The sequence below is a fragment of the Eleutherodactylus coqui genome, chromosome 3, assembly GCF_035609145.1.
Source record: "Eleutherodactylus coqui strain aEleCoq1 chromosome 3, aEleCoq1.hap1, whole genome shotgun sequence".
Lineage (NCBI taxonomy): Eukaryota > Metazoa > Chordata > Amphibia > Anura > Eleutherodactylidae > Eleutherodactylus > Eleutherodactylus coqui.
Genome location: NC_089839.1, coordinates 221,918,898 through 221,946,366, shown reverse-complemented (window position 1 = coordinate 221,946,366; position 27,469 = coordinate 221,918,898). Strand labels below are relative to the sequence as shown.

Sequence of the window (27,469 nt, the reverse complement as noted above, 5' to 3'; positions counted from 1 at the left end):
AATGAAGATCCGGCCGTGAGGAACAGCTGACCTTCCCCGCCCGCGCCGGATAGGTAAATGCTTTTAAATTGCTATTTTCGGCGCTCATGTCCGCGGGGCAGGAGGGACCCGCTGCAGATTCTCCATTGAGAATCTGCAGCGGATCTGATTTTCCCCGTGGACATGAGGCCTAAGGGTGCAATTCACAGAGACAGGTGCTATATTAGCTCTTTCCAATCCAAATTGTATCCTTGTTTTCCTAGGGGGCTTACTCTTTCTGCCGTTACACAATGGTGCCATCTGCTGGCTAAAGCCCTACTGCATGAGGTGACCAGTTGGATAGGCTCCGACAGCAGAGAGGCTGGCAATATACAGTAAGAGAACCCCAACAGACGTCTTCCAACATCGGAGCTGTACAGCCCTAAATAAGGTCTTCAGACGTCAGACAGTGGATTGGAAAGGGTTAGTCCAATAAAGTCAGACTGAACGTGCACTTGTGATCCTGCTGTGAATGTCAGGAGTTTTGTAAAGCACATCCTCTACATGCGAGTTGGATGCTTTTTTTTGCTGCCACAGGAAGTTTGGGCAATTTTTTCGCTCCATGTCCCATGGGCTCCAACAGTCAGACCCCAGCAATCATAAGACCATCGGTATGAATGCAGCAGCTCAGCTCGCTTCGATTTCTCTACAAGACTGTGGAGATAGTTGATCGCTGTGTGGATTGAGGAGGTTTAAAGCTTGGCACCACCCCTTTAACCCCTTAAGGCTTTTGGGATCCCACAAATGTGAACGAGAGATTTAAATGCCAATATCAGAACTGTTGCCAGCAGATGTCAGCTGTAAGAAACAGACAGCACCAGTATTGTGTGAGTGGGGCAATTGGCTCCTCATCCCCCTCCATACAAACCTCAAAACACACAGGATGTAAATTTATGTCCTGCGTTAAGGGGTTAAAACCAGGTCTATACATAAGTCACCAAGATTAGACATTCACCTTAGGGCACTTTGACATGGGTTGACAGTTGTGCCAGCAATTATCGTTCCTGCGCTCAAATAGGAGGATTATAGCTCAGTGAATGGAGGCGGAGGGCCCTGAGGAGCGTTGTGGCCGTCCACCCTACTCATAGTAAACAGGCAGGTGCTCATAGATGAGCAACTGCCTGTTTATGAAGGCAGATCATAGTTTGAACGATTGTTTAGAGGTTGCAGTAACTAAATACTTATTTAATGTCTTGCTGCTAGCATTTACACCGAATCATCAGATTCCTGATGGGCCGATCATCATTCAGATTCTTGCTGAACATGTAAAAGGGCCCTTAACCCCTTAATGACCGGGCCATAGTGTTTTTATGTCCTGCGGCTGCAGGACGTGTATGGAGGGAGGTAGCGCCGCTATCTCCCTCCATACAGTGCGGGCATCAGCTGTTTATTACAGCTGACACCCGCGGGCAATAGCCGCGCTCGGCCGTTCCGCCGATCCGCGGCTATTAACCCTTTAAATGCCGCTGTCAATTCTGACAGCGGCATTTAAATCCCCCGAAAGCTGTTTGGGGGTCCGCCACGGCCCCCCCGCGGTGAGATCGGGGGATCCGTGCAGGTGTCATGGCAGCCGGGGGCCTAATGAATGGCCCCAGGGCTGCCTTAGCAGACTGCCTATCAAGCCATCCACACAGGTTGGCTTGAAAGACTGCCTGTAAAAAAGCAGTATGACGTAATGCTATAGCATTATGTCATACTGCAGGAGTGATCAAAGCATCGGATGTTAAAGTCCCCCAGGGGGACTTCAACGTAAAGTAAAAAAAAAAAGTTATAAAAGTTTAAATCACCCCCTTTTGCCATATCCATTAAAAAAAATCTAAATCATAAAACGAAAATATGTATTTGGTATCGCCGCGTCCGTAAAAGTCTGATCTATCAAAGTAGTGCATTATTTTTTTCTGCACGGTGAACGTCGTCCGAAAAAAAAAAAAGAAGAACGCCAGAAATGCATTTTTTTAGTTACCCTGTCTCCCAGAAAAAAACACAATAAAAAGCGATCAAAAAGTCGTATGTATTCCAAATTAATACTATCGGAAACTACAGGACATCCCGCAAAAAATGAGCCCTTGCTCAACTAAGTCGATGGAAAAATAAAAAAAAGTTATCGCGCGCACAAAATGACCGCAGAAAATAATTGAAAAAAATTTATTATCTTGAAAAAAAAAAAAAAACAAAAAAAAAACACAAGTACTACAGCGAAAACAATACTATAGTTTGGTATCGTAGTAATCGTACTGACCCATAGAATAAAAATATCAGGTCGTTTTTGTTGCAGTTTGTGCGTCGTAGAAAGAGGACGCACCGAAAGATGGTGGAATGTCGTTTTTTTTTTTCCATTTCTCTCCGCTAAGAATTTTTAAAAAGTTTTTCAGTATAATAAATAGTGCCATTGAAAAATACAACTCGTCCTGCAAAAAAAGAGCCCTCATACAGCGACTCCGATGGATAAAAAAAGAGCTACAATTTTTTTAAAAGGGAGTAGGAAAAACAAACATGGAAAAAAAGCAAAAAAGCTTGGTCACTAAGGGGTTAAAGAGGTTGTCCCACCAAGTGACAATGTTCTTCATCCTCAAGATAGTTATTCCTCTCCATCATATCATTGGGGTCCAACCATCCTGAGAACCACCAATCCTGAGAATGGGAGTCTCGTATGTCCCTAAACAAATGGAGTGGTGGTTGAGCATGTGCACCATTACTCCTTTCATTCAGGACCATCTTTCTCCAGGTCAGTTTGAAGGAGGGTGTGGGGGTAGGATGGAACAGGGACCCCTCATGATTAAAGTGTTGTTCTCCATCCTGTGGATAAGGATCAATTTCATTTGTTAAGACATTTCTTTAGGAGGAGTTTGCCAAGTTATGAGGTTCTCTCTTATCCAATCAACTTTATGATCAGTGGGGGTCTGAACACTGAGAAACACAGGAATGGGGTGGGGGTTTCAAGTTCATGAATGAGCAAAGTTGCAGAAATGCTGCTGCTAGAGTCACTTCAATGACAATGCCAAGATGGCTCAAACGCTTTAACTCTAATTTCCACCACCATCGAAGTGAATTGAACAGCGGTGTATCGGCATGATCTCTGCTCCACTAACTTAGGAGGATCAACTGGATGCCTCTTCATATTTGTGAGTGTTCTACCCACATAGGCGAAAAACTTTAGAACTCAGCGCAACACCTTTAAAAAGGGAATCAGTCACCAACTTAGCCCTATGTACCAAGCTTATGGGCGGAAAGTAGGTGACCTGCTGATTCTGGGGATGTAAGTGTTATACTTACCTCCCCAGTGTCAGTGCTGAAGACGCCCCTCAGTGTGTTGAAGGCGAGTATAACAACTAGACTTAGTGGGTCACCCACTTTCAGTCCATAAGAGTTTTTAGGACAAATTGTACATTTTAAAAAAAAAGTGTCACTGGGGGTATATTTTAAAAAGGGAAAAAAAATCTGGAAATTCCACCACTTTTTTGGGAGGAGGGGTTCTTTTTATGGTGTTCACCAGTCACTAAAAAGACAAGTTATCTGGATCAGCACGATTAAGTGTGATACATTTATAGAGATTTTTACTACTTTGGCACAATAAACACATTTTTAGGAGTAAGGGTGAATGCAGACAGCCGAGTTGGATTGCGACTGAGATTCTCGCAGCGGGATGTGACCTGTGCCTCTGCATTGACCCCTCGCTTACCCGTCCAACGCCTCTCTCGGCTGTGCGTTGGATGGGTAAGCGAGGGGTCAATGCAGGGGCACAGGTCACATCCCGCTGCGAGAAGCTCAGTCGAAATCCAACTCTGCTGTCTGCATTCACCCTTACTCCTAAAAAGGAGTTTAAAAAAAAATAAATTTGCAGCTTTCTGCATAGGATTGCATAAAGTAACGCAATCCTATGGCAGTGCGCACCGGCGGACGTTCTGCATGAACTTTTGCCGCGGAAATACCGCCCACGTGCATTCAGCCTAAAACAGACTTTATTCTGGATTGCTGCTTTCCACAACATTTTTATTTTACTGGCAACAGAGTTTTACGACGGTTTTTATTAGAACCAATTTGATGTACATGTGACTTTTGGATTGGGTATTGCCATTTTTACCAAAAGGAGCAGTTCTGGCATTGGTTTAAAATTTTCATGGCGGTCACCATGTGTAATAAATAATTTCCATGTTTGTGTTAGGAATGCTGTAATACCCAATATGCGCTGCTTGACAGATTATTAGAGATGAGCGAACGTACTCGGTAAGGGCGATTTTGCAATCGAGCACGGTGATTTTCGAGTACTTCACTACTCGGGTGAAAAGTAAAGTACTCGGGTGCGCTGTGGGGTGGGGGGTTGCAGAGGGGAGTGGGGGAACGGGGGGGGGGGGGGGGGGGGGGGGGAGAGAGGGGAGCCCTCTCTCCCCCTCTCCCCCCACTCACCTCTGCAACCCCCCGCTCACCCGAGTACTTTTCACCCGAGTAGTGAAGTACTCGAAAATTGCGGTGCTCGATTGCGAAATCGCCCTTACTGAGTACGTTCACTCATCTCTACAGATTATAATTTTTTTGTTTTTTTATATTTTAAATGGAAGTCTGTTGGGAAAATGCATTTCATTTTAACTGCATCGCTTTCAATTAAACTCCATTGACAAATTTTTTAGTCCCTGAAAGGGACTTCATGTGATCATTTGATCGCTAGGATACTACACTGCATTACTTATATAGTGCATTCTACTAAGTCTCACAGCAGCCAATTACACTCTGTAGCAGAGTTACATGCCAGACATGGTGACCTTTATCAGGCTTTTGGCTGCCACAGGAACCCATTGTTCTATTATGCTCGCACTACAGGGTACTGATGGGCAATAGTTAGAGCCCCCTTTAATCTGCTTACGCGTTGTAGTTGCCATTAATTGCCAGGAACTGAGGTTTTCCACTCCTGGCTATTAGAGCAGGAGCCTGGCTGTCAGTCAGCCTAGCCTCTGCCTTAAAAAGGATGTATGCAGGGTTAAAGCCCAATAGTGAGGTCAGTAAAAAGGCGTATTGCAGTCAGAGTCAAAAGGAGTTACCGGTATTGAAAAGGAGACACATGCCTTGGCAACATGTAATTTCACACTGCAGCAGCCAATCCCAGCTTCTCTTGCCGAGAAGAAGCTACACCAACATATGGAGGCCAAAAGGCCACTGTTTGATAGATATGGGCATATGGATTCCAATAGACATGTGTTGGGGGAAGTATACGTAAATACAGGGAGAGCGCAGCCCAACAATGGCCAAGTGCGCAAGACATTAGGAAAGGCAAAAAGAAAAAAAAAAAAAAAAGAAAAAAAATTCAGCTACTAATAGCTGAACAAAAATGTTGGTGCACAAGACTGGATGACGTAGCCTAGAGGACGGGTCGGCAAGAAGTCTGGTTACTTACCGTACACAGGATGCTACACAGCAACCAGATTTAAAGCCTCTTTCCCGGAGAGATCAAATCTGCAGCACAGTGGCCTGCCCTATTTAACTGATCACCAAATTAGGCTGGAAACAAATTTCTATCAGAGCGAGGAAGGAAGAGGGAAAAAAAAAAAAAAAAAGCCACTTTGTATCACACAGCTGCAACATGTGCATATGAGGATACCCAACTGGAACGGGAGGGAGAAAGCTCCATCTAAATTAGCAAGTCATTAGCAAATACTACTCGACTGAATCCGTCACCTCAGGTGCTGAATTCATTGAAACATTAACTTAAATAGGACACAGAGGTCAGGAAATCGCTCCGTGCGCCAAAGCAGGTTCACCCAGAAGCATCTGACAGCAACCAATAGCATCAAGAGCTGCGTCATATACAAACTTTACATCAAGGCCAAGGGCACCTGAGACGCAGCGGATGATTCTGTATACACAACGCAGAATGACAGAACAAAACCCACATTATGATGAGAGCTAGAAATATGCAGAAGCGCAAGTCAATGGTTTCTGTATTCAAAGTGTCCGAATACTTTAGACGTCATAAAGCAGGAGGTCACTTAAAGTGCATCTAATCCCATCACGTGCCATGAAGAATGATGCTAAATATATAGCTTACATTACTGATCCTGAATTACAGCCAGCATTATCCTCCAGAGCTGCACTCACTATTCTTGTTGGAGAATCAGCATGGTTATGGACAGAAACCTTGAGTACAGGATAGAACTGCTTCTGTGCAGAAGCTCTCAGAGTGTGATCCCACCTGTCTTACTGAGTTGTCGTCTCTGTTCTGACGCATGGCCTATATTCTTACTTGCCCTCCTCTACCCTTCAAGGACAGAGAAGACCCCCATAACCCACAAATGTTGGGTACCAGCAGTAAGTGTCAAGCCTCTTTGGCAGGCCTGAACTCCCTGGTGCTGAGAAGACAGTCCCAGCAGCTGTCAGTTTTTTAGACATAGGTCCTTCTATGCCTTTTGGTGCACCAGTTGACAACAGAATGCCATCTTTGGTTATCAAAGGCAGCAGTTTCAGCATCATCCCATGAAAGGTCAACAGTATGCAACTCCTCTACCAGGTGATATTTTGCCTTCCTTGTTGACTCTTCCCATTTTTTGGTTTCCATGAGATGGTGATTCTTGCCAGTCTTGTCTCAGGTAGGTATAGACTGTTCAGCAGAAGGAACTCTGCCTTCAGTGACTCAGGAATGAAAGCGTACCAGAGTGGCAGTAGATTTCCTCTTCATTTGTATCCAGATCATGGCAAGGGAACATAAACAGGTGGTGAAGACATCAATGTTGGAAAACATCAAGTCGCTGCTTGATATATGGTCACTTTCCATGTTTCCGATACATATAGGGCAGTCGGGATCCCAACAACGTTTAGAAGTTGTATTTTTGTTTGTAATGGGAGCAAGGTGGTACCCATATAGGACATCGATGTTGGAAAGTCACCCATGCCTCCTCAATACTGGGCATAACGTTTGGTATGCTCATAATTGGTGGCTGTAGCCCAAGTAGACAAATTGGCCAACCTCTAGAATGTTTGACCATGCCATGTCCAAATTAGTGTTATTGGCTTAGCAGGGAAGTAGGCTCCATACCTCAAAGAAACAGTCATTTGGGTAATTTGGGCTGTCACAAAAAAACAGTAATTTGACCATATTTGAGTTTTTCTGAAGCAATTAAAGATTTGGATTGGATTCACAAAAGGGGTGGGGTGATTACTAAGTGGGGCCACAGTGAACATACCATGGGAGGCACTGAAGAGTTGATTAGGGGGTTGCAGCAAAGTGGGGAGTTGTGGCTGGGAAAATCTGAGCCCAGAGAGAGAAGAAAACAGAATATGGACGACTCCAGACAAACCTCATCTGTGATCACTGGAGGCAGCTGCACTGTAAACACTACCACACTTGGAGATTGTTGTGGAAAATCCACACCAGAGAGTGATGCAGAATTGACAGATTTTGTTACAAACCCTGTCAAAATTGGCACCATTTGTATGGCTTTTGGTGCGGGTCCACAGCAGATGTAACCCCTTTCAATTGAAAAAGTAAAATCAGCTATGGACTTAGTCAAAATCTGCATCATCATGGATTTTGGTGTGTCTGATGTGGATTGTTGTGGATTTTCCGCAGTGGAAAATCCACACCAGTTTCGGATACATGTGAACATACCATATAATGCACTGAAATGCAGGCTCTACATAGTAACCATTTTAAGTTATACTAAGCTGAGCCACTGTATCTGAGATTTGATGTGGATGTTGCACAATGATGAAATACACAGCAAATGTGCACCAAAATCCACACTATGTTGTGCAGATTTTTGTACAGATCTCCACAATTGAAGGGGTTGAATTTGGGTAAAATCCACACCAAATGGTTTGTTGTGGCCACTTATTTAATGTTTTACTAGAGAATATGGACATACTGGACAATGATGTGCTGCCAACAACATGTTCATAATCTGAGAATTGTCAGAAAGCACAGGAGTGACAGTCGGTGGGACAATAAAGCAAGTGACAGTCATTCTGTATAAAAGGGACCTTAATGACCTGCAATGTGAAGTCCCATTCTAAGCCGCAGAGATTATAGTCCAATATGGAGGTTACGGTTCTCCAGAAAGGCAAACTGCTGCTTCCCAGTTACCGCACGGACTGCTAATTGTACATAATGTCAGCAGGAGCAACTGGCACAGATTTAATGAAATGTCCCATTTATGGTGTTACATTCTTAGAATTCAGATCCCAAAAATAGCCACTGAGTGAGGACCGATTCATAGTTTTTAGTTGCGCCGCATATCAGTAAACAGAACAGATTCTGGGAAGGTCTACAGAGTGATGAGTACTGGTCACTGCTAGGATGCTGGTAATGTTGGATACTCCCAATTGGAGATTTAACAACCCAATATCTGACAATTGACCATAAAATGGACACATGCAGCAGTGCAACCTGCAATTTAAAAGGTTTTTTTCTGTTATGAGCCATTGATGCCCTAGCCTGAGAATTGGCCATCAACAGTAGATTAGCAGGGATTTGTCACCTGTGACACCTAGCAGTTTGCTGGGCAGGTGTACTGATGCACTGAGCCGACTTTTGCAGGAAGCAGATAGCCTTGTTCTAACTGCAGTGGCCATGTTCTAACTGCAGTGGCCATGCTTTGTATTACAGGCCAAGCTCCCATTCACTTCAATGAAATACCAAGCCTGGCCACTAAAGTTAGAGTGAAGCTGTCTGCTTCCTGCAGAAGTCTGTTGAGTGCACCAGCCTAGTAAACAGCTGATCAGCAGTGGTCCTGAGTGGTAGACGTCTGCTTCTGATGCTTTAAGGTGACAGCTTTACCAACAACCAGGAGAGAACCCCTTTGGATCCTGTCAGCTTAACCCCATACATGCCACAATCAATGGCAACATGTAAGGAAATGACAAGGAGAGGTGGATCTTTCTGTCACCCATCAGCACCCCACAGTGTGATCACAAAAAGGTACCAGTATGTTCCCTTGGCAACCAGAGGCCTGACAAGAGAGGTCTGCCATGTAACAGCCCATTAGGCTGCTGTCGCAGGCCTAGTAGAATGCATTACATAAGTAATGCAGTGTACTACTCTAGCGATTGAATGATCACATCTTCAAGTCACCTTCAGGCATAAACAAAACCCAAAACCAATTTTTTCCTCACAAAGACACCTGGGCCTCCTGCACACTGCAGAGCCAGGTTCCGCATGCGGAATCAGTCGCTGCCAGCAGTGGCGTCCGCGCATACCTAGTCTCTTGCTGGGTAATCTGTACTGCAGATAACCCTGGCAGCTCGCTGTTGCACATGTGCAGTACACGTTTTTTCCTGCGCCATCACTAGGTCACCCATCTGCAGTGTTTATTGTGGATGGACTGCGGATCGGATGGCTTCCATTGATTTCAATGAAAGCTGTCCGCATGGATTCAGTGGAAAAATGGAGCAAGCTGCGATTTTTCCTCCACTTGCGGAAACCGCAACTGGATAAAATACAAAAATCCACATGTGCTCTCGTATGTCAACGAGTTATGGCTTTTGCAGTGCAACTATGAAAGTTGCTTGATCTTTAAGGCACACAGTAGTTCTCACACTGACCTAGTTGTCTAACATTTCCTGTTCTCATAATCCTTCCTCTACAGAATGGCCAACTATATACAGATAACCATTCACGAAATGTGATGTAACAGCTCACCTTCTCCCAGCACAGATCACAGAGCATGCTTACGACACTCTGCAACAGACAGCAGGTGAGGTCACAGCTCACCTCCTACCCCTCCCTGCACAGGTCACAAAGCATGCACACAATATACTCCCACAGAAGTCAACTAATCCCCTTCTGTTTATTGGGTCTATGACCTATAAATCCTGCTTTAAAGAACATCCAAATGTTGTTAACTGCAGGTTGAGCAAGTTGACTCCTAGTTTTGTACAGACAAGAGAAATTAAAGAGGGGAGGGGGAATCTTATCTAGTTCTAAATTGTGTAAAAATACATATACTTAATTCCCTCTAAAATTAAATCTCCCTTTAAACTAGTCATCTAACAGTGTTCTATTCTGGCACCCTGTAGTGGGGTAATGGCACCCCTAAATCTCAGCCAGTATTATCTCTGCAGATCTGGGATCTATCTACTCATTAAAGGGCCAGTACACCCAATGTCAGCATCTTCTATATCAGTGCAGTCACAAACACTCATTGTCAGAGATAATCTGTCCCCCAGAAGAAGGAATGGTCGGGGGAAAAAAAAAAAAAACAAAAAAAAAACAAAACACAACGTACCCCTACCCAGGACCACATTATGGAGCTCATCAATAGGTGTGAATGCCGTTTATACCATACCAGAATCAGTTTCTTAGGAGCATGCAGTATCTTAGCTGGGCTTTATAGTCAGATGCTTAACCCCTTAAGGTCACAGTGCTCCCTCCCTCTTATTTCCACTCAAAAACAAAAAAAACCCACACACCTAAATTTACATCACTATACAAGAGGTTTGTTTTTGCAGGACAAGTTGTATTTTTTTTTAATGGCACTGTTTAATGTAATGAACTTTAAGACTTCAAGTGGAAAAAACAATTCTGCATCTTGGGGTATGGGCAATTTTGTTTCTATGGTGCACACACTGACAATACCTTGGCAAAACAATTCCGATGATACAAAATTATACACACTTTTTGTTATACCACTTTAATGCTGCCTGCACACGGGCGGTTCAGCCCCGCATGCGGGATTCCCACAGCGGAGGGTACTGGTGTACCTTGACGCCACCGAAGTGGTGGGTGTACACCAGTGTTTGGCTGCTTGACAGCCAGGTGACGCCCCCACTACCTGACTGGCTGAAAAGGTCCTGCTTGCCAGGCTAGTGCAAGGTCCTAGGAGGAGTTTACTAATGGATGGATTCCAGGTTGTTTGACAGTTAGGCATACATTATTAGCTGTAAATTCCCCCTCCCCCTGGTGCCACCGCCACTCCTGATGCTGACCCGGGTGTTTGTTACAGTCCGGCACCTGTAAATGTGGCCACAGCTCTGCCATCTTCCATGCTGCTCAAGCGCTGTCCATGGCGCCTTCTCTGCTGCTCCACCACTCTGTCCTGTCCCTTGCTGTCAGGCAACTCGCCATTGCTGTGCCTTCTCCCCTGCTGCTCTCCATCCCGTCACCCACTGACAATCACTTTGGCGCCGCTGCTGTGCCTTCTCCCCCACTGCTCAGTCCTGTCACCTGCTGTCAATCTGGCCGCTGCTATTCGCCAATCAGGAAGCGGGGGAGTCACCAGGCTGTCAAGTAGCCCAACACTGGTGTACACCCACCACTTCCGGTGGCTTCAAGGTACACTAGTACTGCGGAGTTTGACCCAGTGCCTGACCAGCGACCCCCGCTTACCTGTCCAGCATCTTCTCCTCTGCGGCTGATGTGCCGGCCGACACATGCGCAGTGCAGAGGACGCAGCGCTGTAGCTATAACAATGACATGGCTGCCGTGACCATTCTGTAATGATTGCAGAACGGCTGTGGAGCAGACAGCTTCTATTGACTTCAACGGAAGCCAGCCCAAAAGTCACAGCATGCTGCGATTTCTCCCCCATGAGAGAGAAAAAAAAAAAAAAAGTCCCAGTCAATTTCTGCTCATGGACAGGAAATTGCGTTTTGCCATGCCATGGGCTGGATTTGCTGCAGAACCCGGTGGTGGAATCCCACTCGATGTCACAATGCAAATCCGCCCGTGTGCAGGCGTCCTAAATTGCTACTTTTAATAGTTTGTTTTTTTACACACACACAGAATTCACTAAATATATGCAGTGAAGCTGGTGTTATTTTCTTGCACTGAAACAGCATACGACCGGGTGAATGGAATCTAGGTTTATGGCGCTTATGGGTGACCGATGCTGTTTACATTTAGAGCATTGTTCCTTGTTAGCAAAGTGACCGCAGTGACAGTAAGTGCAGAAAACTCTGTACCTCCCACCCCTCCATATCACATACCTCCAGCATCAAGACACTTACATCACATATGTGACAGTTATCAGCTGTTCCTCTAGCGCTCCAGTAATAACTGCAAATGTCTCTGAAGGTTACACAGTACATGACTGATATCAGCCGTGCCTTTTAGGCCACCTTCCCACGTCAGAAACCGCCGCTCAAAAATAAAAAAAATTAAAAAAAAAAAAGAAAAAAAAAGGCAGAACTGACCCCTGCAGTGACAGAGGAAAAAAAAGGACACAATCCCGACTGATCAGCAAATTAGTTAGCAATTTTGGTATAACCCCTTTACATAGGGCTGGGTTACTTTTCTGCACCAGTTTGAAATCCATAGCAGAATAATCCACATTGTGAAGACAGCAAATAAATCGGACGAGCGTTGTAAGCAGATTTTGGTGTGGATTTCGTGCCGAAGATTCACCATGTGAATATAGTATATAAGGGAATGACTACAATATGGGTTTCACTACACTGGATAAGAGTTCTGACTCAGTCTGACACCGCACAGAGAAGCCGGGCAGAGGGCAACGCTTCTCAAAGCCAACCAAGTGCCCTGAGGAAGAGGCTTTGAGCAAACTTCACCTCCACGCAGAGATGTAGTTATCCAAGCCAGTGAAGTGTGCGCAGCCTTCCAGATGGCGCAGAACGCAGAGGAGGAAGGTGATCGAATGAAAATATACTCTTCAACTTAGTTACAATAATGTCTTGTGATCCTAAAAATAGAAAAATCAGGAGGAGTGCGGAGAGGAGGAGGAGAGCGGCACAGAGACCGAGAAGCCGATGTATGAAGTACAAGAGACCAGGATACAGGCAGCCGTTACCAAAAGGTACTGGGTACTACAAGTATAACAAAACCTGAGCAACCGCATGCCGAGTCTTGCAGACCTCCAGGGAGCTATAACCACAGTATTAGACCCAAGTGACAAATGTAACAATGTCTCCAACCAGATATATAAACAGAGCATGTGAGATGTGGTGTAAATAACCAGGAGTGTCATTGTGTAAACATGACATCTTCAATTACATCCTGTATTATACTCCAGAGCTTGCCACCTGAGGCCCTAAAAGTGGTTCCCCCCTTGGCCTATAAAGGCTCTCAGAGGCTCCTTGTCTGTAGTGACCTCTTCCGCTTATGTAGAGCTTGTTGACCACTAGATGCCTCTACGACGCAGAGAAGAGATGTCACCCCGTTACCGGAGTCTGAGAAGGGCGCATTATTGGGATGGGAGAAGCTGGATGGTCGTATCGATGAATTGTCCCCACTGGGCTGTTCTGTCCAGACTGTTAGGAGGTGTTGGAATCAGTGGATGTGTGAGGGCACACAAGGTGACGGGGTTCAGGATGTCCTCGACAGACCACCAGTAGAGAGGATCATCTAACAATCCCAAGCAGCTCCAACTGTTTCGTTGTTCACCATCCAGAGACAGGGGGCGCCATCCTTGGACCCCTAACCTGCTAGAATCATTTCCAGGTGCTTGGCTGAAGGACATTTGGTCTCACGGCCCCCCCCATTATGCGTTTTGCCTTTGACACCCACCATTGCCTGTTTGCAGTGACGTCGTGAACAACAAAACTGGATGCTATGAGTGGAACGAGGTTGTCTTCAGAGACTAATCTAGGTTTTGGTTTGTGTGCCAACGACAGCCGTGTTGGTATCTGAGACCTTGGGGCGAGCGCCTCAAATCCTGCCTTTGCTATAGAACAGCATTCTGCCCCCACTGCAGGCATGATGGTCGGGATGGGGGGGGGGGGGGGGGGCGGGAAGGGTTCATCACATACAACAGTCAGTCACCCCAGTAGTGGTACGAGGGACAATGACTACTCAGCGATATGTTCAGGACATCCTGCAGCCACATGTGTTCCTCTCATGGCGGCTTCCAAGAGGCATTTCCCAGCAGGATAATGCTCGGCCGCACACACGAGGGAGGGAGGGGGGGGGGGGGGGGGGGTCACAGGAATGTCCCCACAACATTGTCACTTCTGTCACCTGCCTGGTCACTAGATTTATCACCAGTAGAACATTTAGGGGACCATTTGGCACCCCAATTTTGACAGCACAAGTTTGCACAAGCTAGAGGATCAGTTACAGAAAGTGTGGAGCGATATGCTGCAGGATACCATATGGAATCTGTATGCCTCCATGCCCACCCGTACCGCATCTTGTATCCGAGATAGAAGTGGTACAACAGGGTACTAGAGCCTCAATGCCCACCTGTATCACATCTTGAATCCAAGCTAGAAGTGACCTAACAGGGCACTAGAGGCTCCATGCCCGCCTGTATCACATCTTGTATCCAAGCTTGGGGCGGTACAACAGGGTACTAGAGCCTCCATGATCGCCTGTATCACATCTTGTATCCAAGCTTGGGCGGTACAACAGGGTACTAGAGCCTCCATGCCCGCCTGTATCACATCTTGTAGCCAAGCTTGGGGTGGTACAACAGGGTACTAGAGCCTCCTTGCCCGCCTGTATCACATCTTGTATCCAAGCTTGGGGTGATACAACAGGGTACTAGAGCCTCCATGCCTGCCTGTATCACATCTTGTATCCAAGCTTGGGGTGATACAACAGGGTACTAGAGCCTTGCTTCCAGGGGTCTGTTTTCCACAATAAATTATCTTTTACTCTGATATTGTAGCCACTTATACAATCACAAGAAAGTTTCATCCCATTCCGACAACTTCTAGGGGAGGGATGTTACTGACAATGACTACTAATAAAGATAGCAAACAGTAAATTAAAGGGGAGCCCCATTTCCTAAGACAGCTTTAAGTGGACTGATTCAATTAATTGAGACATTGCCCAGCAGCTCAGGGAGCTTTGGTTTAAATCCTACTAGGAGCATGTTGGCATTGGATTTTTAAGCGTAGCCAAAAAGAGTTAAGGGTTATCCAGTTGTAAGCTACTGAGGCCATCAACAGAGTAACTGGGGTACAATGCCAGGGAATCCCGCTAACCAGCTGTTTGCTGGGCTTGTTTACTGAGCTGATTTATGCAGGAAGCAGACAGCTCCATTCTCACTACAGTGGCAAGGCTTGGTATTGCAGGCCCAGCTCCTATTGAACTGAATGGGAACTTGGCTTGTAATACAAAGTCTAGCCACTGCATGGAGAGCGAACCCATCTGCTTCCTGTAGAAACCAATTCGTTATACGAGCACAGCGACCCAGCAAAAACAGGCCTCCGACGATCTATTATCAATGGCCTATCCTGCACACAGGCCATCAGCAGCTTACAACTCGACAAGCCCTTTAAGGTCATAATAACACAGGACGTAAATACTGCAGATTTTCCATGACATTTTACAAAGTCTTATCCATATATACACAGGGAAAAAAAGCCATAGCAGGAGAGGATCGGATTGCAAACCCTCAGAACAGTTTATGCTGTGCTTTTTCACCACAGATTTTACCCTTTGCAATGCACGGGGCAGTTTCAAAATGCGATTTTTGCAATTTTGAGGAGAAGGGAAAAAAAAACAAAAAAAAAAACCCTTCTCCCAACCATGAAGGACTACACAGGTGTATGCAGGTTCGGGCCATAAAGTACAAAAACGTTTAAGGACCGCAATTGTGCATACGTGGACACTTATTCCTCGCGGTTTCAGACATGCACAAAAAGAATAAATACAGGATGGTGACCCATTTTTCCTGCCTTCATGCGTAAATACACAATGGATAAAAACGTATCAGGCGCATTTGCACAATCCCACTCATTTTAATAGGCAATTTGGGTCCGTAATACAGATGAAAATAGATTAGACTGAGTTAACAGGGTCAATGCAAGTCAATAGGGTTTAAGCTCTCAATTAAATGCATATAAGGCAGAGCGCAAATACGTCTACATGAATGAGCCCCAAGGCCAGTTTCAGACAAGAATATAAAAACACATCTGTAATATGGATCTCTAATACAGAAGGGTTTCAAAAGACACTGCATACGCAGGACAGCAATTTTTTTTTTTACGGGCGCCAATGCCACCGTGCGACCGAGCCCCGATCAGTATTTGCCCAATAGAAAAGAATACAAATATGGAGGAAACATAAGAAAAATAAGAAATAAAACTGCAATAAAAAGACCAAAAAAAAAAAAAAAATAATGATTAGCCTGTTAGATGTATCATAACTCTGTATTATGGTCCCCTCAACATGGACCAAAAAAAAAAAAAATACACTAGTCTGAAAGTTGCCTTAAAGGCAGTCAGTGTATGCTGGGAGTTGTAGTTTTGCACCAGCAGGTGGTGACTGCTGTAAAGCATTAGATTATAATCTGCCATGGAGACCAGGGGCCTATAAGGCAAAGGTGCTTGGATACACGATAAGCGGCATACTGCAGTATCTGACATAAAGGATATTTATCATCATGAAGGGGGGAGAAAAAAAAACTAAACACAAAACAAGAACTAGAGATACAGGAAATACAGAGAAACCGGCAAAATTATGCACAATAGCATAGAAGAAAAAAAAAAAAAACCAGCAGGCTACACAACAGATACACTAGTATAGGGCCCACCTGACCGCTAGCTACCTGCACACCTTAACCCTTTACAGCTCCAAGGTTACCCAAGTAAGAAGTTTCCTTGCACTAGGATTACCAATTGACAACCCATCAATCAACCCCAAGCCAAGTTTGCCTGTTCAATGTTTAACCCTTCATGCTCCACTCCTAAACACAAGTTTTCCTCTGCCACCATTAACCCTTCATGCTACACCAATCAACCTCAGATGCCCTGTGCCAGGATTAACCCTTCATGCCCAATTCAAACCCAAGTGTCATACTCCCAATGAACAGATCAGTGCTCCCCATCCACAGGGCTGTAAAGGGGTCTCTCAGCCAGAACTTTTATAGGACACATTATCCCCTATTCATCCACCTGTTGCTTAGGGCCCCCACAGCCCCCTATATAGGAGGAGGACCCTATAGGACAATGTAATTATAGAAGCCCGGAGCTGATGGAAGGTGAAGGCGCCGCACAACATGCAGGAAGCAGCTGTGATACAAGCTGATGAGGAATGATACAATGTAGCAGCCGGAGGAAGCGCCGCTTCTAGCAACACTCCAGCTATAGGGGATGCAGCAGGTATAGGCGCTGCAGAGACACAGCTGCCATGTAAGGACAGCCCCTATGCAATCTATAGGGGCTCTGCAGTGGGAGAGGATGCACAGTACCTGCCTGCCGCCGCTCCACAGCACATCCATGTCCCCTCTCAGCTCCTCTGTCCCCCTCCTCCCAGCACAATCTCTTTATATGGGCTGCGGGGATTGTAGTTCTGCATCTCTCAGCAGCTGACTACACTTCCCGGCATGCTCTGCGGCGGAGGCACAGGGAGGCCCGTTACTTGAAGGATGCGAGAACTTTTCTGCAGCCCTGATTAGTTGGAGGCTGATGACGTCATGAGCACCACTGCAAGAAGTTAGAGAAAACTTCTAGTACAGAGTAGGGGGCACATAGTTTATCAAGCACTGGAGGGATATGGGCAGATCTCATTACCCCCCTGTATCATTATGCATACTGAAGGTCCCGGGCCCCAGCTTTCCCAGATCCCTCATCAGAAAGTCTACCAGATGCCATGCTATAAATTAGTAGGATATATACTATGTTGAGAAAAGTGTTGGCCACACATAGAAGGTGATGAAATTGGATTTTATTCCCATTTTTCCATCCGGTGTTGGGCCTGCTTTGGCCTCAATGACTGCAGTAACCCTCCTAGGCCGCTTCCACCAGATTCCCATAGATGTGTGGAGGGATTTGCCTCAATCCCTGGAGGAGAGCTTAGGATAATGATGCGGGGGATGATGGGTGTGTTAGGCGTGCACGGATACGGCATTCTAGTTCATCCCAAAGATATTCGATGGGATTGGGATCCGGACTTTGGGCTGGCCAATGAAGTCTGCAGACGTTCTGCTCCTCTATACTGTGTTCTGTATGACATGGTGCTCGGTCATGTTGGTAGAGACATGGAGCTGTACCCAAGTATTGTCACAGGGCAGGTGATGCCACATTGTCCGGAGTGTCTCTATACCCATTGACATTGAGGGTGGACTTCATTTTAACCAATGGCCCGAGTCCTTCTGAGCAGAAACACCCCCCACCATAACAGAACCTCCTCCAAACTTCACTGTTGGGATGATGCAGTCACGTAGAAACTGCGCTTCAGGCAACCGCCACACCCAAGTGTGGCCGTCCGATCGGAAGATGGTGTACTGTGATTCGTCTGTCCACAACATTTGCTTCCACTCATTTAAGTTGCTTTTACATGGCTGACAAAATCACGCGAGATTTGTGCGCTGCGAGACGCACAAATCTCGCACAAATATAAATCCCATTCTTTTGAATGGAGTCATGTACATGAGCGATTCTTTTCATATACCACATTGTGGCATGGGAAAAAATTGTGGCATGTTCTAACTTTTCGTATTCCTTGGAACGCACCACCCATTGATTTCAATAGAAGCTTTAACCCTCTGCAATCCAATTTTGGACTCAGGGTTTCCTAGGTTTTTTTTCTCTTTTTGCCATTATACAATGGCACCATCTGCTGGCTAGAGCCAGTACTGCGGTATGGGACATGCTGGAGAGGCCCCCCCCCCCGACAACAGAGTGGCCAGTAGTATACAGTAAGAATACCCTGCCGGACGTCTTCTGATGTTGGAGCTGTACAGCCTTCAACCAGAATGTCTGAAGACGTCAGACAATGGATTGGAAAGGGTTAATGCCGTGCGATGTGAATGCGATGCAACGTTTCCCATTGAAATCAATGGGGAACACTTCCGATCATCAAAAGCGATTATTACCCTTACAGTGATGCTGCGAGGTAAAAAATCGCTGCATGTCCTATTTTTTAACAGCCTTCAGACCGCATCACCCATTGATTTCAACAGGACAGTCAAACACGTTGCATGTCGTGCGATGTGCATGCGAATGCAATGTGATGTTTCCTATTGAAATCAATGAGAAACACTTGCTGATCTGCCGACGCAAGTAAAAAACAAACACCGGATGTTTGCAATGGCACAGAAGTAATACAAGGCATTTTTGCATGAAAAATGCATGTTGACAAACGTGATTTCACTAGGATCAGTCAGTTTGCCGGCCACAATCAGCATTTCTCTTCCTGCATCTTGCAAGTGAGAGGCACTATCTGTAATAGCGCCCTAAGGGCCCTTTTACACGTGCCGATATATCATTCTGAGTCCTGCATCCAGCGGGAATCTGAACAATTATCGTTCAGTGTAAAGGCACGCCCCACCTGAATGATGAGTGAGAATTCATTTGCTTCTCTTTCGTTGTTCAGTTTCTGCATGCAGAAAACTGCCTGAAGGATCGGCCCGTGTAAACAGGCAGTTGCTCATCTATGAAAGCTTCGCCTCCATTCACTGAGCGATCGTCCTCCTCAGTAAATGCACAAGAACAATTGTCACTGGGATGACCTGTCCGGTATCTGTGCCCGACAGGTCATCTCGTGTAAAAGGGCCCTAAGCGGTGGGTGATTGCTGGTCGTACATTCCCTGTGATTCTCACATGTGATACTGATGTGGAAGCGTCTCAAACCAGGAAAGATTTTGGTTTAATTTCCTCTTGTCTTATTGCATGCGCTGGATACTGTAGTGTAATATCAGCGTTATCTCTTCAGCGGGACGTTCAGCATTAATGATATATCATTTCCAGCACAATGTGGGAAGGCATCTGCCGAGAACATCTATTCCATAATCTACGAAATCTTCTGTACTGCGCAAATCAATCTGAAACGCTGATTCCATGAGCTCACAGAGCGAGTGCCTAAGAGTCTAGTCGCAGTCAAATTCTCAGCAAAACCATGACGTTTGTGGGGGAAAAAAAGTGCTATGATTGCGACGTGCGAATAGAAACACCTTTGAAATGGGACACTTGCCTGCGACACGCATTGCAATGTGCAGAAAACTGCATACCGAAATTTGCATGCCTCCATGTGGATTTTAATGCAGAATTGAAAATGGTTTGAAGGGGTTGTCCAGTTGTAAACTATAGATGGCTTACCCTTAGGACATGTCATTGAAATGAGTGGGAGAGAGGTGCAATACCAAGTCTGGCCACTTCAATAAGAACGGAGCTATCTGTTTGCTGCAGAAATCAGCTTAGTGCACAAGTGTGCTGGCCTTGCTGTTCGGTGGGGGTCCTAGGAGACTGACCCCGGCCAATCTAATATTGATAATATATAGCGCATGAATAGTTTACAGCCAGGCAACCCCTTTAATTCTGCTGGCAATTTTGTATCAAAATCCGCATTTTAGGGTATTGTTCACATATAGTGGAATTGGTGCGCAGTGGGAAATCCGCACCAAATCTGCATCAAAAACTGCCTCAAAGGATTCTGGCTCGGATTCAACGGCGGATCTGCAACTGATTCCAGCTCTTCAGCTGCCGCTAGAATCGAACGGGAGCGCATGGACCCACCCGCAAATGTCCGCTAGCGGCCTGCACATAACGGTGCTCTGCTCACTTCCTAAGCGCTCACTGACAGCACATCGGTAACCGCTACTGAGCGCCACCGCCGGTCAGGTGATGTGGAAGTGGGACGCCCTCACCGGGAGAAACATGGCGGTGCTTTGTGCTAGCAGTCAGCGCTCAGGATTTGGAGGTGAGAGCAGTGCCATTATATGCAGGCTGTGAGCGGCCATTGGTAGGTCCTACGGTGGCGGAAATCTGTGGTAGATCCGCAGCTGAGCTCGAGTCAGCGAACTGGCAACTCCTTCTAGGGGTGTGATTTTGTGTACAATGGGTGTATTTTAACCCTTTCCAATCCAATTTGTATCCTGGTTTTCCTAGGGGGTCTTACTCTTTGTCTGCCATTATACAATGGCGCTATATGCTGGCTAAAGCCAGTACTGCATGAGGTGACACATTGGATAGGCTCCGACAGCAGAGAGGCTGGCAATATACAGTAAGAGAACCCCGATGGATGTCTTCCAACATCAGAGCTGTACAGCCTTAAATCATAATGTCTTCAGAGGTCAGACAGTGGATTGGAAAGGGTTAAATGCAGCAAGTCCTATTTTTTGTGTGCTTCCAGACGAAAATCACCCATTCACGTCTATTGGCGCGATTAAAAAAAACGGATTGCATTAGTTTGATGCGATTGTGATGTTTTTATTGCATGTAACCATAAAGAGTGCGCAGAACCTCCGCTGGCCATTTTCGGTTCCTTCCGGCAGCTGAAGACGACCCCGTATAGCACCAATATTGCACAGCAGCGCTCTAGCGCGAAGGCGCTCTGTAGTTACATCGTTTGGCCCGGCGTGCATTTTTTTACGCGCATAAAAATCAGATGTGAAACACAGAAATTACGTGGAAAAAGAAAAATCACAGAAACACAAAATCCGGAAAATTCTCACGGAAAATCAGTCTGATTTTTCAGGACTGAAGAAAGACACCTGCGTGATCACACCCCACGGCCACATTCACGCCGGCGCCGTTCGCAGCCTCCAGCACAGATCTTTTAGAAAATCCTATACAAATTGCAGATTATGCTGCGCTATTTTGTTGGGGGAGATGCGGGAGGCATGATGGGAGCCGGATGGACCCGTTATAGTCAGTCGGGATCTTTTAGCACCCATCACAGGACCGATCTGTTCGGGAAGAGATTCTATTGGATTTTCTCCAATAGCGAAGCAGGAAAACGGAATCCCGAATGGAAGTCCAAATGCAGATGTGGCGGTGCTACACGCCAACCGTGAGTGCGATACGCATGGCGCACCTAAACACTGCATCGTCGTCCTGTGTGCGTCACAAGGGGCAGCGGTCCTGTCGCAATTCGCAAGTTGTCACGACAGTGACACTATGGTCACAAGAGATTCAGCTGAGGAGCCGTCAAGGAAGTCAGTCTGAGGTCAGATGGAGCACATCACACGTGACAGAGCTCCACCGGGGAGGGAGGATGTAAAGAGGTTCTGCAGCAGCTGGGACCTGTACTGTCATTACACTCCGCGCCTCGACCCCTCGGCGCAGCCTGAGTCCAGCCCGGAGGTCAGCTGACTGCCGTCACGTGACCCATCATGGCGGCGCCCGCTGCGGCGCTCTACCCTGCGCTGTGGGCGCTGTGCTGGGCGCTGCTGTGCCCGGTGCTCGGAGACTGCGGCTGTAACTCTGCCCAGAGGGAGGGCAGTGCCCACACTCATCAGCAGGGGGCGGCCTTCAAATACTCCCGAGAGGCCAACGAGCCGCCGACCTGGGACACCGGGACCGAACACCGCGACAACGTAAGGGCAGGAGGGAGACCTGGGTACGGGGGAGAGCAAACAGCGTGTGGTAGAGGGGAATTGTTTGGTTTCAGTGCAAAATTAAGTACTTCATGAGGGCGGGCGCCATCTGGACAGCGGGGGTACGGTATGAGGCCTGGCGCTGTCGATACAGCGGGGGGGTACAGTATGAGGCCTGGTGCTGTTGGTACAGCAGGGGGAGGGGGGTACGGTATGAGGACTGGCGCTGTCAGTACAGCGGGGGGTACGAAATTAGAGCTGGCGCTGTCGGTACGGGGGGGGGGGGGGGTAAAGTTTGAGGGAGGGAGCCATTGGAACAGGAGGGTATGGTATGAGGGCGGGTGTCATCGGTACAGCAAGTGTACGGTATAAGGGAGGGCACCGTTGGAACGGAGGGAAATACCATATGAGGGCAGGCGCCGTTGGTACAGGGAGGTGCGGCACGAGGGTGGGTGCCGTCGGTACTGCGGAGGGGGGTGCGGCATGAGGGTGGGTGCCGTCGGTACTGCGGAGGGGGGTGCGGCATGAGGGTGGGTGCCGTCGGTAGAGTGGGGGGTACAGCATTAGGGTGGGTGCCGTCGGTACAGCAGGGGGTACGGTATGAAGGTGGGCACCAGTGGTACAGTATAGGGTACTATATGAGGGCCAGCGCCGTTGGTACATCGGGAAAGGGGGGGGGGGGTACGGTATGAGGGTGAGTGTCGGTACAGTGGGAGGTACGATATGAGGGAGGGTGCCGTTGGTACCGGGGGGTACGTTATGAGGGCCGTCGATACAGGGGTGGTATGGGGGCTGGTGCCATCGGTACAGCGGGGAGTACGGTATGAGGGCGGGCGCCATCGATACAAGGGGGGGTACGGTATGAGGGCAGGTGGCATTGGTACAGCGGGGGGTACAGTATAAGGACGGGTACCGTCGGTACAGCGGGGGGGACGGTATAACGGAGGGTGCCATTGGTACGGGGGGGGGAGGGGTACGGTATGAGGGCTGGTGCCATTGGTACAGGGGGTATGGTATGAGGGCCGGCGCTGTCAGTACAGAGGGGGCGGTACGGTATGAGGGAGGGAGCCATCGGTTCAACGTGGAGTACGGTATGAGGGCGGGCACCGTTGGTACAGCATGGGTTACGGTATGAGGGAGGGCGCCGTTGGAATGGGGGGTACCATACGAGGGTGGACACCGTTGGTTAGGGAGGGTACGATATGAGGGAGGGCGCCATTGGTATGGGGAGGGGGGTACCATATGAGGGTGAGCGCCGTTGGTTATGGAGGGTGCGGTATGAGGGCGGGTGCCGTCAGTACAGCAGGGTGTATGGTATGAGGGTGGGTGCTGTTGGTACACCAGGGGGTACAGTATGAGGGTGGGCACCGTTGGTACAGCGGGGTTTACGGTATGAGGGCTGGTGCTGTCGGTACAGCAGAAACGGGGGGGGGGGGGTATGGTATGAGGGTGGGAGCCATTAGTACAGGAGGATACGGTATGAGGGTGGGCGCCATCGGTACAGCATGGGGTACGGTATTAAGGGCGAGCAACGTTGGTACAACAGCGGTATGGTATGAGGGAGGGCGCCGCTGGTTCGGGGGAGGGGATACCATATGAGGGCAGGCGGTGTTGGTACGGGGGGGGTGTGCCTTCAGTACAGCGGGGTGTACGAGGGCGCCGTCTGTACAGCAGGGGGGTACAGTATGAGGACTGGTGCTGTCGGTACAGCGGAGGGTACGATACGAGGGTGGGTGCTGTCGGTACAGCGTGGGGGGGTATATATTATGAGGGCCGGCGGTGTCGGTACAGTTGGGGGTATGGTATGAGGGGGGTACGGTATGAGAGTGGTGCAGCAGGGTATATGTGGTAACACTTTCCTCCCTGCAGATGGTCCTGCTGCCCTCTGGGGTATTTACTATGGGAACTGATGAGCCAGGAATCCCCCCGGATGGAGAGGGTCCGGCACGCAGAGTCCACATTGACTCCTTCTACATGGACAAATATGAAGTCAGCAACGCAGAGTTTGAAAAGTTTGTGGTAGCGACCGGTCATGTGACCGAGGTGAGAGCTTTTACTAGTGGAGCCCAGCATACTACTACCCCCATTATCCACAGATCTTACTGCCAACATATTGCCATCATCTCCCCTCTCCTGTTTCATTGTTACTATGGCCTTACAGGGACGGTCACCCTGCAGTCCGTGTTCTCTATATGTGCTGAGCAGCTGATTGAAGGCTTACTGTTCCCTGTTATCAACCATTTGACACTGTCCACTATGTCCTTCTATGGGAGGAGTGACAGGAAGAACAGTAGAGGATGAGCATGGAGGAGTGATCCGATACCTTACTGCCATTCCACTGTTGGCCGCCATGTTTTCCCCCACCATTCTGATGCCTCATCACTTCTGTGTTTCCAGGCAGAGACATTCGGCGACTCGTTTGTTTTTGAAGGTTTGATCAGCGAAGAAGTAAAAAGTGGCATCGACAAGGCGGTGAGTGCGGTGATTGTCGCACACAATGTGGATGTAATGGGTGTGTCCATTTGTATCACGTCAGTGTGTGTCTCATATACAGATCTGTGTGTCTCCATGGTTACAGACTACAAACAATCCCTGTGTACACAGAGCATGAAATAGTTTGTTGCTTAACCCCTTAGTGACCAAGCCTGTTTACACCTCATTGACGGAGCCAAATTTTGGAAATCTGACGTGTCACTTTAATATAGAATAACTAGCTGACCCGTCGCGCGTTGCTGCGAAGACAGACAGACAGACAGACATTCGTTTTTATATATCTAGATAACAACCAATCACAGCGCAGCTTCCATGTTACCTCAGTGGTATAATATATAACAACCAATCACAGCGCAGCTTTCATGTTACCTTAGCAATATAAAATATAACAACAAATCACAGCGCAGCTTTCATGTTACCTCAGCAGTAAGAGAAATAACAACCAATCACAGCGCAACTTTTATTCTGCCTCAGCAATATAAAAAATAGCAACCAATCACAGCGCAGCTTTCATGTTACCTCAGTGGTATAATATATAACACGAATCGCAGCGCAGCTTTCATGCAACCTCAGTAGTATAAGAAGTAGCCACCAATCACAGCGCAGCTTTCATGTTACCTCAGCATTCTCAATATCCAGCAATTGTCTTGCGAAACGTTCGGCGGTGCATCATTTTCTGGTTGAACACTCATCCCGTTGCTCGTAATGCCTTTTGCTTTCGTGCTTGAGATGGAAATCAAACGATCTTTGTCTGGCGGGCATAACTGTCGACGACGCTCGCACGCACGCCACCTATCGTAGGATAGTTGTACTATGCCAATAATCTTACCAGGAGTGTACTCAACAACTTCCCAAAGTCTCATGGCAATTGGATGAATGGTGTAGTAATGCATAGAGGACAGACAGACAGACATTCATTTATATATATCAGGAAGTGAGAGAATTAGATTCCGTACGTAAAATTTGGACGCTAATTCTTTTGCGCATAGAATTGAATAATCGAGTTGGGACCCATTAGCATTTCCTATTTATGACATAATCAATGCTCGTGCCAAATTTCACGTTTCTATGACATTGGGAAGCGAGAAAATTAGATTCCGTACGTAAAATTTGGACGCTAATTCTTTGGCACTTACAATTGAATAATCGAGTTGGGACCCATTAGCTTTTCCTATTTATGACATAATCAATGCTCGTGCCAAATTGCATGTTTCTACAACATCAGGAAGTGAGAGAATTAGTGGCAATGATGGAAATCGAACGATCTACGTGGGGGGGGGGGGCGTAACTGTCGACGACGCTCGCACGCGCGCCATTTATCGTAGCATAAATGTACTATGCCTGTAATTTTCCCAGGAGTGTACTCAACAACTTCCCAAAGTTTCATGGCGATCGGATGAATGGTGTAGTAGCGCATAAAGGACAAACAGACACGCAGACAGACAGACACGCATACATTCAATTTTATATATATAGACTCCGTAAAGGTTTTGCATATCCCAGTGATTCTGACATTGTTTTTTCGCCACATTTTGTACTTCATTTAGGCGGAAAAAATAGAACCGATAGAATTTCTAAATATTTATTAAAAGCGGCAAAATTGGGAAAATTTTGAAAACGTGTCATATTTTTTTCACATTTTCAACTGCAATATGTCAAATATGTGCAAACATACGGTACAAATTGATGATGATATATATATATTTCCATCTGTTTACTTTATTCTGGGCGCACATTCGAAATTTTTTTTTTGTTTTAAACCATTTAGGAGACGTACAAATTTAATATTAATTATTAACATTTTGAGGAACACTTTGTTTTCCTGCACCAAGCCAATATTGCAAAGGCTCATAGGTGTCAGAATGATAGATACCCCCACAAATTACACTATTTAAAAAAAATACACATCTTAACCCCTTAGTGACGAACCCTGTTTGCACCTTAGTGATGGGGCCAAATTTTGGAAATCTGACATGTCACTTAACGTATCATAACTCCGTAAAAGTTTTGCATATCCCAGTGATTCTGACATTGTGTTTTCGCCAAATATTGTGCTTCATTTAGGTGGTAAAAATAGACTGATAGAATTTATGTATATTTATTAAAAGCATCAAAATTGGGTCTGGATGCACAACGGGGCCCAAACCGAAAGAAGCAGCCGGTGGCTTTCAGAACAGACATTTTGCTTAAAGGTTATTTAGGCCCCATTACCCACTTGTGGAGCCCTTGAGTGGCCGAAACGATGGAGAACCTCCACAAATGACCCCATTTTGAAAATTAGACCCCTTAACTAATTCATCTAGGGGTGTACTGCGTATTTTGACCCGACAGTTTTTGAATGAATCTAAGCAAAGTAGAATTGTGTCATTTTGAAAAAAGTTTTTGTACAGCACACATAGGGATAGAAATTTTCACCCCAAAATGGATCCCCCCGCTTGTCCCGTGTTCAGAAACATACCCATTGTGGCCCTAATCTACTTACAGGACACATGGCTAGGCCTATAATGGAGGGAACACGCATTGGATTTCAGGGCACAACTAAATAAATTCCAGGCCCCATTGCTCACTTGTGCAGAAAAAAAAAATGACTCCCTAAAAATAATCCCCCTCTTCCCGCACCCATTTTGCCATTCCCTAAACCTTAGATAAAAGTAATAACGTAAACTGTGTGGTATGTCCGAAAACGGGTAATTACGGGGGCTGGTTGGGATGGGCACATGGGGCAATAAAACCGGGTATCCCACCTCCTCCCATGCTTTTTTGGGGGGTATTTCCTGACCTCAGTGGGGTGTAAAGTGGGGCTTTGGGAGGCTTTGTAA

At 46.8% G+C, this 27,469-nt stretch overlaps 2 protein-coding genes across 6 annotated transcripts in view; one reads left to right on the top strand and one right to left on the bottom strand.

Annotated features, from left to right (window-relative positions):
• Positions 1-24,558, bottom strand: part of ITPR1 (inositol 1,4,5-trisphosphate receptor type 1) — a 123,670-nt gene extending 99,112 nt beyond the window's left edge. For 2 of the 5 annotated variants that reach the window (XM_066596958.1, XM_066596960.1), the window contains exon 1: positions 17,091-17,165. The gene's annotated coding sequence lies outside the window, so the exon portion shown is untranslated. Of the gene's footprint in view, positions 1-17,090; positions 17,175-24,480 lie in introns of those variants that run through there. The other 3 variants (XR_010791239.1, XM_066596959.1, XM_066596961.1) reach the window with 3 other exon arrangements.
• Positions 21,935-27,469, top strand: part of SUMF1 (sulfatase modifying factor 1) — a 28,055-nt gene continuing 22,520 nt past the window's right edge. The window contains exons 1-3 of the mRNA XM_066596962.1: positions 21,935-22,157; positions 24,027-24,200; positions 24,555-24,629. Coding sequence (XP_066453059.1) covers positions 21,954-22,157; positions 24,027-24,200; positions 24,555-24,629 — 453 coding nt within the window. The 5' untranslated portion in view covers positions 21,935-21,953. The remainder of the gene's footprint in view (positions 22,158-24,026; positions 24,201-24,554; positions 24,630-27,469) is intronic.